The sequence below is a fragment of the Pelecanus crispus genome, chromosome 1 (assembly GCF_030463565.1).
Source record: "Pelecanus crispus isolate bPelCri1 chromosome 1, bPelCri1.pri, whole genome shotgun sequence".
NCBI lineage: Eukaryota > Metazoa > Chordata > Aves > Pelecaniformes > Pelecanidae > Pelecanus > Pelecanus crispus.
The window spans coordinates 139594690-139605057 of record NC_134643.1 but is presented as its reverse complement, the minus strand read 5'-3'; the positions used below and the strand labels follow the sequence as shown (position 1 = coordinate 139605057).

Genomic DNA, 10368 nt, shown 5'->3' with positions numbered 1-10368 from the left:
AATTTGGTGGTGGTGTCACTGAGGGATAAATTGGTAATTGGGGTGGTAGGGCACCTTTTCAAATCAATAGAGTGTTAGGAGGGCTGAGGTTTGGGGGTTTTTTAGCAGTAGTATGAGATGTAATTTAAAGTTCTTAAAATTCTGCAGTTCCGATTTCCAAATTACAAGAATGAAGAGTAATATGCCTCTCTAGTCCTTTGTCCCTGGTAGTAAGGCTTTAAGTAGCTATGTTTAAGAAATCACTGGTGCATATTAACTTTCAGCTAATGTGTAAGGAGTAAACTGTATTAATTACTGAGTTCATCTGTCTTCAATGCAAGCTGATAGTGATCAGATGTGAAAAAGAAACCTAGTATGGTTCATCCGGTCCAGTTTGTGTAGGACATGCTGTACAGTAATTTGTTACGAGCCATAGGTACTTCAGATTCTCTGTTGTCAAGCACTTTTTCCCTCTCCCTCCCTCCCAATCCTCTCCCTGTTAGGAGTGCTAGGAAGAGCCCAGGAGCCCAGAGGGGTATAATCCTCATCACTGAAGGAAAAACACAGGAAATGTGTGTAATGCTAACAGCTGAGAGAAACACGCTTCATATCCGCAGCAATTAAAATTGATGGGCAGCATCACTGGAACCATGGGGTGCAGCAGTTCTGTAGCTGACAGAAGGTCAGAGAAAGGTGAGTGCTGCTTTTGTCTTCACGGTCAATGGTTGTTCTCTCTATAACACCAGAAAAGGATTGTAAGGTAACTTTTCCCCCCAGTCCTGTTGTCAAAATACCTGTTCAGAGAAAGTTCTTTTCTAATTATTTTCTTCTTAAAAAGAGTTCATAGCTTTTAGGTGCTGGCTAAGCTCAGAAGGCAACTGTAGACGACCTTTAACATTCACAGATTGGGTTGGAAAAGATGCACAGCATCTAGGACAGAAGCTAAATTTCAGATGTGTCTGTGCTCACTCTGTCACTGGCAAAGCCTATGGGGTAAAGTATTGACGGGGACCTTTTATGGCCTTTCACAACACAGGATTCCTGGGCAAACTGCCTCAATTTCCCTGCTGCTGAGTGATCCCGATTATGAAACAAGTGTAATAAAGCAGAGCTATTACAATGATTCTCAGAATCAATTTTCTGCCATACCAAGTGCTTGGCCTGAAATTCTCCCTGACAGTCACTGAGCCTGTCAGTTGTAAGTCTCCACAGTACCTGGTTAAATGTTCAGCTAAAAAACTAATGCATCATCCCCCTGCTTTTAATCATACCGCACCCTGGTACAAACACACCAGGCTTTGCACAGGCAGGTGGGTTCCAATATTGGCTCAGACCTTTGTTCAGACCCTTTGTGTTCTCTTTCAAGGTTTGTCATTAAAGCACAATTTACTGGTCTGCTGAGAGCCATGTTACATGGCACCATGCATAGTCTTAGGAGATTATTATGCTAAACAGCCATGGTTGAAAAGGAAGGCTCTTTTTGGCTACAAAGCCAGGACACAAGCCACAGGAAACTGGTGACTAAGAAGCAGGAGCACTTAGGCATGGCTACAGGGATCCAAGCTGACTGGTCTAAGAGTATCCCTCAGCCTTGTGTGCACTACTTGGCAGTCACAGCAGCAGCAGTGCTGTATCACAGCAGTGGAAGTAGAATGGAAACATCTGGAATCCCAGACCTGTAACTGGGAAGCGGTCCTTCCTCTTTGGGTTTGCATGCTATGCATATATGTGCCTTGCAAGGCCTCGGAGGTGATTTAGTTGGGAATATTTCTGAGGGTGCAAAAAGTTGGAGAGGGCATGAGGAGCTGTACTCTTTCTCAGTCTACAGGCATCAATACACACTGATGTGGAGCCAGGCTTTGCTACCCCAAAGCTGGCTTATAATTTTGTGTGCTTGTTTGACAATGTTTTGTCCCCTCCAGTTGCTGGACGATATTCTTTCTGCACTTCAGCGGTAGTCAAATGATGCTATCAGTCATTCTATCTGCTGCCTGAGGCTGTACATCCCTCTAATGCAATAATAACATGAATTTAGCAGGTACTTGCTGGTGTAGAGACCTTCTGCAACAGATAACAATTTCCTTTACAAATGCAGTTTAGCCTAGTGTGAAAATCATGTTCTGATTCAGTCCTGAGAATAACAGCACTGTAATAAGTACAATTAAAAAAAAAGACAGGAAATATTATGTTAGATTTGCAACATTAACCATAGTGGTCGATATATATATGCCTTATGTGATATCAGTGGAACTGTGCCATGTTAATAAGTGCTCAGGACCATTAAGCAGACCAGGGGAGCTTTAATGGGAAGTTTAATGGTTCTGATGCTGGAAATCAGTTTCTGTGCTGGTGGCTGTGCTTTGCCCCTTAGGTACTCTTCTAAACAGAAAAGCTGATGACAGCCTTGCCATGATGTGTCAGGCTTTCAGGTCTGTGGTGGTGGGGAATTCTAGAAAGGACAGAAAATAAGAGATATCTCAGAGTTTATGTAGGGTACAAAGGATGCTCTTAGTCATGTAAGTATTACGTTTCCTTCAGGCAGGAAGATTTTTCTAGGACAGATACGATATCTGTAGGATGGGAGTCTTTACTGATTCTGGCCTTGTCTGGACTAGAAAACTTTACCACTTTAACTATACTGTATACTTATTAATGGTAAAATAAGCAAACAATGTGCTATTATGGCACCTGTAAGCATTTTTTATTAAAAAGCTTCCATAATGTTACACATTTATTAATGGACTCGCTTTTCCGTGGAGATTTTTCTTTACCTGCATAACTGTCAGTTTAAGAAAAAAAATCATTCTCACTCAGGAGGTGCAACTCATCCTAGTCTCAAAATCCCTGGTGTTTGTGATCAGCTAAAATAATTGACTGGTGTAAACTGTTGTCCCTCTAGTACAGAGCTTTTCTTTGCTGTTTTGCAGGGGGAAAAAAAAGCATTAGTATGGATTGTCAGTTGTTATTTCTTGTTTTGTTTTCTTTTTCAGTATCAGCTGTTCATTGTGACAACTGTAATAAAATATAAGCATATTCGTGTTAAGACATTAGTGTTGGTTTTAGTTTCCTATTTTTTTCTTTTTCATGAATTTGCAGTACTGTGCTGTGGTGATTATGTCAACCTCTGGAATTCAGGAGAACAGTTCAGTTTTGTTTCCATGCTTGTCCTGTTCGTCTGTTCATCTGCTCAGAAATGAGCTCTAGTTCTTGGGAACATCAGGAGATAAGATCAGTGTATTCCTTTGGTCCTTGTACCTTCAATAGAGTTGCCCTGCAGCTGCTTTGACTTGTTCTCCCAAGATCAGAAGCATAAATTTCTGTGTCCTATGCTGAGCTATTCAGGGTTGAGTTCCTTAGGAAACTCCTTCAAGCGAGGTGTTAGCTGCAGGGCTGGAGGCAAAGGCTTGACATTTCTGGCCCTGTCTACTTATTTAGGGGTATCCTGTTGAGAGTACAGGGAAAAAGAGGTAAGGAACCTGTCAAGAAAGAATTATGTTCAACTTTAAGTGAGTAAATGTGACATCTCTTGAAAGCAGCCTCCTACCTTACTCTATTTTGTGTTGCCAGGCAAGGATATGGTGGTGGTGATGTGGTTGCATTGGGACAGATGCAGGATCCAATACCCCTGCTCTCTGTCTTCCTCTCACTGTTATGCAGTGATGCATGTAATGCCTCTTGACCGCCCCTGTTAGTGCTCTGTGGGCCTAAGTATGTTCATACTTCTGACCTTTATTTGAGCAAATGGCTAGATTTGAATTTGCCATTGTTTCAGCTGCTACATCTTCAAGGCAATAGCTGCATTTTGTTCCAATTTTGTATAGTAAATGGTGTCCTCCTCTGGATGATAAATCCATACTTACATATGCCCTAACTATTTGAAACATGCATTTATTCCTCTCTAGCTGATCTTAAAAAAACTGTTAACAAGTGGCTGAGGAATGCTTTTCTCAAGTTAGTTGATCTTTCTAGATAAGCATCCTTAAAGCACTAGAGAGTCACAGCTCTGTGCAAGAGCAGAAGTTACTGCTGAGCTCATCTGTTCCTCCTCTCCCAAGCTCATGGTTATTTCAGGCTGAGCACAGCCCCTCCAGCCTTCTGCTTTCACTCCTCCCTCCAAGTCTATCAGAGCTGCAGTGATCACCTGTTAACGCTGAGGGCACACCTGCCCGCCTTTCCTCTTGCCTTCCTGCTGGCAGTACTACTGCCACCCAGGTTTCACATCCCGGCTCCTGAGAGCTGTTCCCCTTTGGGTACCAGGAGTAGCAGGGGGGATTGGCAGTGTGGTGGGGAGGGATCAGGCGGGCATCAGCTCCTGGAGCTCCTGTCCCCCTGCACAGATCTTGCTGGTGGCCACTGTTCACTCAGCACTAACTGCTTGACGTAGGTGTGAGGAGCTCTCCCTGCAGGGCAGTGCCCACCCCAGGACCTCTTCATGACACCAAGTGTTGTTCTGCTTGATAAATTTTTGTGTGAGCAGCTAAGGGAGTGTGATCTGTTTGTGGCGTGTCTGCGGCCTGCAGGCAGCAGGCCCTTCACCCTAGGCTGCAGTCTTGGCAACTGTCCTTCAGCAAAGTTTCCAGCAGTTTTCTAGACTGGGACAACAGTAGACACAACTTAAAGTGCTGCGTGGGATGTGTATTCTGCACATAGTCCAAAACAGTCTTCTGACATGTCCCATTGAATTCTTGGGGGGAGTGTTCCTTTGTTCACCAAGCTAGCCAAAGATATAGCTGTGTGCCTTTTGGCATGTCTATTTAAACAATTATTTAAGCATCTATTCTGCCCTTCAATACCATTTGTTAACACTTTACCCTAAGTTTTGAATTTTGCTGGCTTGCTGATACAGCTGTGCAGGCAAAAACTTTCTATTAAAAGAGGCTGTTACAAACTCTGTCATTACACAATGCTTGTGTTACAGCTTGCAGTCTGAAGCTTTTTACTGCAGTTTGGTAAAGAAATAAATTTTGTTGGTAGGCCAAACTGCTCTTCTTCCTTTCCTTACCTTACTCAAACCCACATACTGCCCATCAGCTGAACATGGCTAACTTCTTACCTGAGTACTGTCTTCAGGACAATGAAATGGGGAAGGTTTCTTACAATATAGGCCTGAGCAAGTCAGTCCCCAAAGACAGAAACAGTAAATGCATCATGTATTCATTATCAGAAAAAACTGTTTAAGTCTCAGTTTTACAGAGCTTCATCTTAAAGTCGACTGTGCACAATGGACTGAATTTGTCATCTGTCTTCAAAATTCTGCAAAGGTAGCATGTGTGTTTTCATTGTAGATTACACTGCATCCATGTGTGCTCCATTGCTTTCTGTTTTGACAGTCATTAGAGCTGCTATCCTCATCCAGAATTGGTACCCGCTTTACAATGGCCCGGCTAGAGATGAGGCGTCGCTATTCTCTGAGTATCTTTCAGTCAATCGAATATGCTGATGAACAAGATCAGCTACAGGTTTGTAATCTTCAATTCTTCCTGTACAAGCAGTTATGTTATCCCCAGGGGACTGAAGCTGCACAAACAAAATGAGTATGTGGTTATTTCTACCTACAAAGCTGTGTCCTGTATAATAGAACTGCTTCCCTGCCTCACACATGAACTAATTAAGTTGTGTATGGGGGATGTGGGTGTGTGTGTGTGTATATATATATATTTAAAAAAACTATGTAAGCAGCAGGACACTGTTTTGCCCGTACAACCATATCTAGGTTAGAACAGTTCTGTTAGCCAGGGACTGCAGGTCATCCCACTATGGTGATCTTAACCATGTCTGTAAGGCAAGATACGTGCAACAGAGATATCAATGTCTCAGCATGTCAGCTGAGGCTTCCTTTAGGGTCAATACAGGGAATTAGGAACTTCTAGGGCTTTGTGTTCACCCTAGCACCGGTGTCTAAAGTCAGTTTGGTGCATTGTAGCAGTTTCTTTCTATTGACTACAAAGGAAGTCTAGGCAAATAGTCTGCATGATGGGCAAGATGAATTACACCCAAAAATGTCAGCAGCATTGATACAGCCATGGAACTTTGTATGTATTCATATAGTGTCAATCTGCTAATTCACAGCAAAGAAGGAAGGGAGTAAGCCATTTTTGTAGTAGGACATAAGTTGTGTCATTACGGTAGGCTGATGCTATGGGAACATAGAGTAGTGTCTTAGGTCCCCCTAAATGAGAAATTACTAGTAATTGAGTAAGGAAAGAGAATGTTAATGCTTGTTGGATCCCCTAAACTGATCAGTATGTGTTTGTTCTTTTCTTTTCCGTACTCAGCTATCCAACTTTTTTACATTCATGCTGGATCGCTATACTCATCCTGATTCAGGTAAGGATAAAAATCAAAGTAATATGGAGATTCTGTTTGAAAAACCTGATGTGAAGAAAGTTAATTTTCAATGTGATGTTTACAGCCTATGGCACATCCTGGGACTGAGGTTTAATTTCCCAAATACTGTAATAAGAATTTGATCCTGTAAGTGTTGACCCTGCTCAGTATCTACTCAGTGAGTCGAGATATAAGACAAGACAGATGCCTGTTGTCCTTACGAGAATACTCAGAGGTGCTCAGAATGCTTTCTTATATGTTACTGCCCTTAAGCTGTTCTCATGGTAGTCTTACAGACTCCAATTTTCAGTTTTCTGTGCATGTTTTCTTAAACTATGAGATGTGATTATCCAGAAAGAATGTGTCTAGTTGGTTTAGGGCAGGTGTAATCAAAGAAGTTGTCTTCAAAGAGGTTGCTCTTCTTCTTCTGGTTTTTTTTTTTTTTTCCCCCTGAGGCAGTTCTGGACCACTTTTTAATTTAATTTGTTCTAGATTTTGCTGCAAAACATGTATCAGTATGTGAATGATTAAAAATGAAATAAGTTTAAACTGCTGGAGATAAATCTTTAGAAACCATCTCAATTAAAGCTCAGTTATTCAAATAATAACCTTTAATTTTTGAAGTATTTTGGGATCCTTGGACAAAACTTACTTTTGAGGTCAGGCTCAACAGAAGGACAGACTGAAAATGACTTCTTAAGTCCAGAAAACAAACATGACTTCCCTGAACAGATTGAGAATAGATCTAATCTCAGCAGAGTTAAAAAGGAGGCTATCCCCTTCTTATTGAATTGCAGGAGAATGTCCTTTCTCTTTCATCTGGTCCAGCCACAGGTTCTTCCAATTAAAATTTGCACAAGACACTTTCATAGCAGGATAAAATCACCATCAAAACCGTAAGTGGTTCTAATAACAACCATTAGAAACGGCAATTTTTCTCTCTTAAATACTTTAGAGTGCCTAATGCTCTCTGTGCTCTGCAGAAAAAGAAATTATGTTTGAGACTTGCTCCAAAGCCAAGGCAGATGATACAATAGTCCTTCCTTTGATTTTTTTTTTCCATTACCACTGTATTCTGAAAAAATATCTGCTTTAGTCATTCAACTTCCTGGGAAGGAATTGGCAAACTCAAAGAAAATCAGACACTGCTCACTTCATCTACTTCTTCTACATGCTGATAGTGCACCGCAGTTCAGCTTTTCTACCTGAGTGGGAAAGAAAATAGTAGTGCTAGGTCTGAGATTTGGAAGAACAGTGTTAATCTCTGTTTTCGTTATAATATTAACAGAGAATTTTACAGCTGCTCATTGTAGATATGATTTATCCACCTTTATTAACTGTGTCTGTTGACAGAAGGAACAAAGGTGAGTGAGGTGCCCCAGGTGACTTGCTGGGGCTCAGGACGTGGCTGGGTACAGAGCACACTGCTACATGCATAGGCTGTTCATGGGCAGGTGGAGATCCAGGCCCCACCTGTGCCCAGGGAGGGGCGGAGGGTACTGTGGGCTGCCCCTCGTCACCACTGCATGGGTGACTTGTTTCTTGGTCTTGCAGGTATTGGGAGTTGCAGACGTGGTTAAGGCTGAAACACATGATAAAGTGTATGGTTTACGGTAAAGCGCTCCTTTGTCTTGCTTGCTTCAAACTTTCATCTGTTAGGACTGAAGCTGTTAAGGCTTGATAACTGCTCCAAAGGCTTTATTTTTGTCTTTGTTTATTATTTCCCCCTTTCTAACACCCTGTGTTACAGATACCAGAACCCCAAAAGAAACAGAAAGATACCGTAAGGTACATGTTGAATAGAGAGATGGCCCAGGCCACCTATGCAAAGGAGCTGACTTAGGGTTTTTTTTGAGAATTTGCATATCAAATTTGTGTTTTGGGGTTGTTTGTCCAACTACTGGCTGTGCGCATTCTTTACTTCAAGCTCTTGATTGCTTGCTCCTCTAAGTGACCTTTGCAGCACTCATGTTAGCCCCACTGATTTTAGCAAAATCAGTGCTGAATAAAGTGATTCTTAATGAACTGCTTCCAATTCTGCTGAATCACGGTTTTAAGATATGAGCCATGGTGAGTGTAAACATAACAAGCAGAGAGGCTTCAAATTGGCTTTGCTATTCCTAAGCATTTTCTAAAACCCACGATTCTCTGGCTTTTTTTAATCAGTGTGTGCTCACTTAAATTAGAGTGATAGCATATGGTTCAAAAGCCCTCTCCAAGAAGACAGTATATAATATTCTTACCAGAGAATAACTTGCCTGTCCTCAGTATGTGATGAGAAAGCTACCTGAAGGTTTTGTGATCTGTGTTTTTCCTTACATTATAAACCACTCAGTGTCCACTATTCATCTTGTCACTTTTCTTGTTTTAATCTGCTTTTTCAGAAAAAAAAAGAATATTTTTCAAAGAAAGAAGCCACCATCTCATTAACACAGTAGTGCTTTTGATGTGATTGTTTATCTGTTGTACCCTGAAGCTTTTTTTATCCTCTCATTCTGCTTAAGATGTCAGTGCAGTTTAAGTTTTTGGGATATTATATAGCTGTGTGTCTTGTTCTTGTTCTGCTTCTGATTAAAGGCTATTTTCCAAAGGTTTGTGGGAAGTAAGAATTCAAAACTTTTCCACCTTACGCTTTTCTTCTTCCCTACCCCCAAAAATCTGCATACCTACTCAGTCTTTCAGTTGAAAGATCTCTGGTCAGAGAAAGCTGGAAACTGCTTTTCCAGCAAAAGGTGGCCCATTTACTTACTCTTTTGTGGGTATATTGAGGGTGAGAAGGCTGCAAAAACATCTGGGGCAAAGTGGTGGGACTGGGAGTCCAAGGCACCCCTGGCTGTGCCTCTCAAGGGTACCAGGGCAGGAACCACGCCTTCCTTCAAAAGGGAACAAAGAAAAGTGGTGTTTTCTGCAGTTTCACTGCCCGTGATGCCTCCCTTACAGTATTAACACCCTTCCAAGGCTTTTTGCATAGAGTGATTTTTGCAGTGGGGAATAAGTCACAGCTGCTTGCAGCTTACAGTGCCAGGAATGGAGTAAGGAATAAATGTTTGGAGCATTATAGAAATCTTCATCCTCTTAGTGGGCTCAAGGTCCATCTGTCTTTGACCTGATGGCTGGGGATCAGTATCTGGCAGATGTAAGAGCACTCCCGAGGGAGTCAGAGGGGCTCTCAGGTACCCCAGTGATTAGTCTGAAGGCAGATGGACGGTGGCAGAACAGAGAGCTTATTTCAGAGCTGATTCAGAGCTGTTACCCTGCTAGTGAGTACATCCTTGGCAGTGGCATCTTCAACTTGCCCTGAACAACTCCCATGGCAAGGTGGTCTTGGCAGGAGAACCAGGTCCCTGGGCTTTCTGTGGCCAAACTGACTCCATGTAGCTCTGGGCTTTCATGTTTGACATGGAATACGGCTATTGTCCTGCAGGGTAGTTGTATGGGGTCTGCTAATAGCAAACGCTCAACTCACTGAGCTTGGGCTAGACCTCTGGTGTCAGAGTACAAAGCAGGTCATTCCCTGCACTCGCTGTAGTTCGTGGAGAGATGCAGATACTGGCAGAGGGTATTTCATTCTGTCTTAAGAAGGGTACCTGAACTAGGCACGTTGAGAGTTTTCATCCCTGCCTTTCAATATGGACTGAAAGAGCCTAGACATCTTCGACTAGATGACTAAAATGAGGAGGGTGCCAAATCCTTCAAAATTAGTCCTGCATGGGGCTTATGGTGAGCTGGGGTACTCGTCGGCCAGCACGCTAATCCCCAGGCTGCATTAGGGCACCCATTGCTGAATCCTCTGACAGCTGAAAGACTGCCTGAGGAGACATAAGTGCAATCTAAGGCTAATGGCCATGACTGGCTTTCGACAACTCATCCAGAAGTGGAAAATGGGGTGTATTTTGCAGAGATACGCCCTACAGGGAAGGAGATTGGGTTTCTCGGCCTGAGCATATGCCAAAAAGGCAGCAAGGCTGCGAGGAAGGCAGGTTCATGTTCAGAGGTAAAGGGAAGGGCAGCCTGCTGCATGCAGGAAGGGAGGGCAGGTGTCTGCCTGGCTTGAAATGCTGA

The 10368-nt window shown here is 42.6% G+C and overlaps 1 protein-coding gene across 1 annotated transcript in view; it reads left to right on the top strand.

Annotated features, from left to right (window-relative positions):
* The first annotated feature begins 608 nt into the window (after positions 1–608).
* Positions 609–10368, top strand: part of PPEF1 (protein phosphatase with EF-hand domain 1) — a 30031-nt gene continuing 20271 nt past the window's right edge. The window contains 4 exon segments of the mRNA XM_075721837.1: positions 609–672; positions 5310–5344; positions 5346–5438; positions 6255–6306. Coding sequence (XP_075577952.1) covers positions 609–672; positions 5310–5344; positions 5346–5438; positions 6255–6306 — 244 coding nt within the window.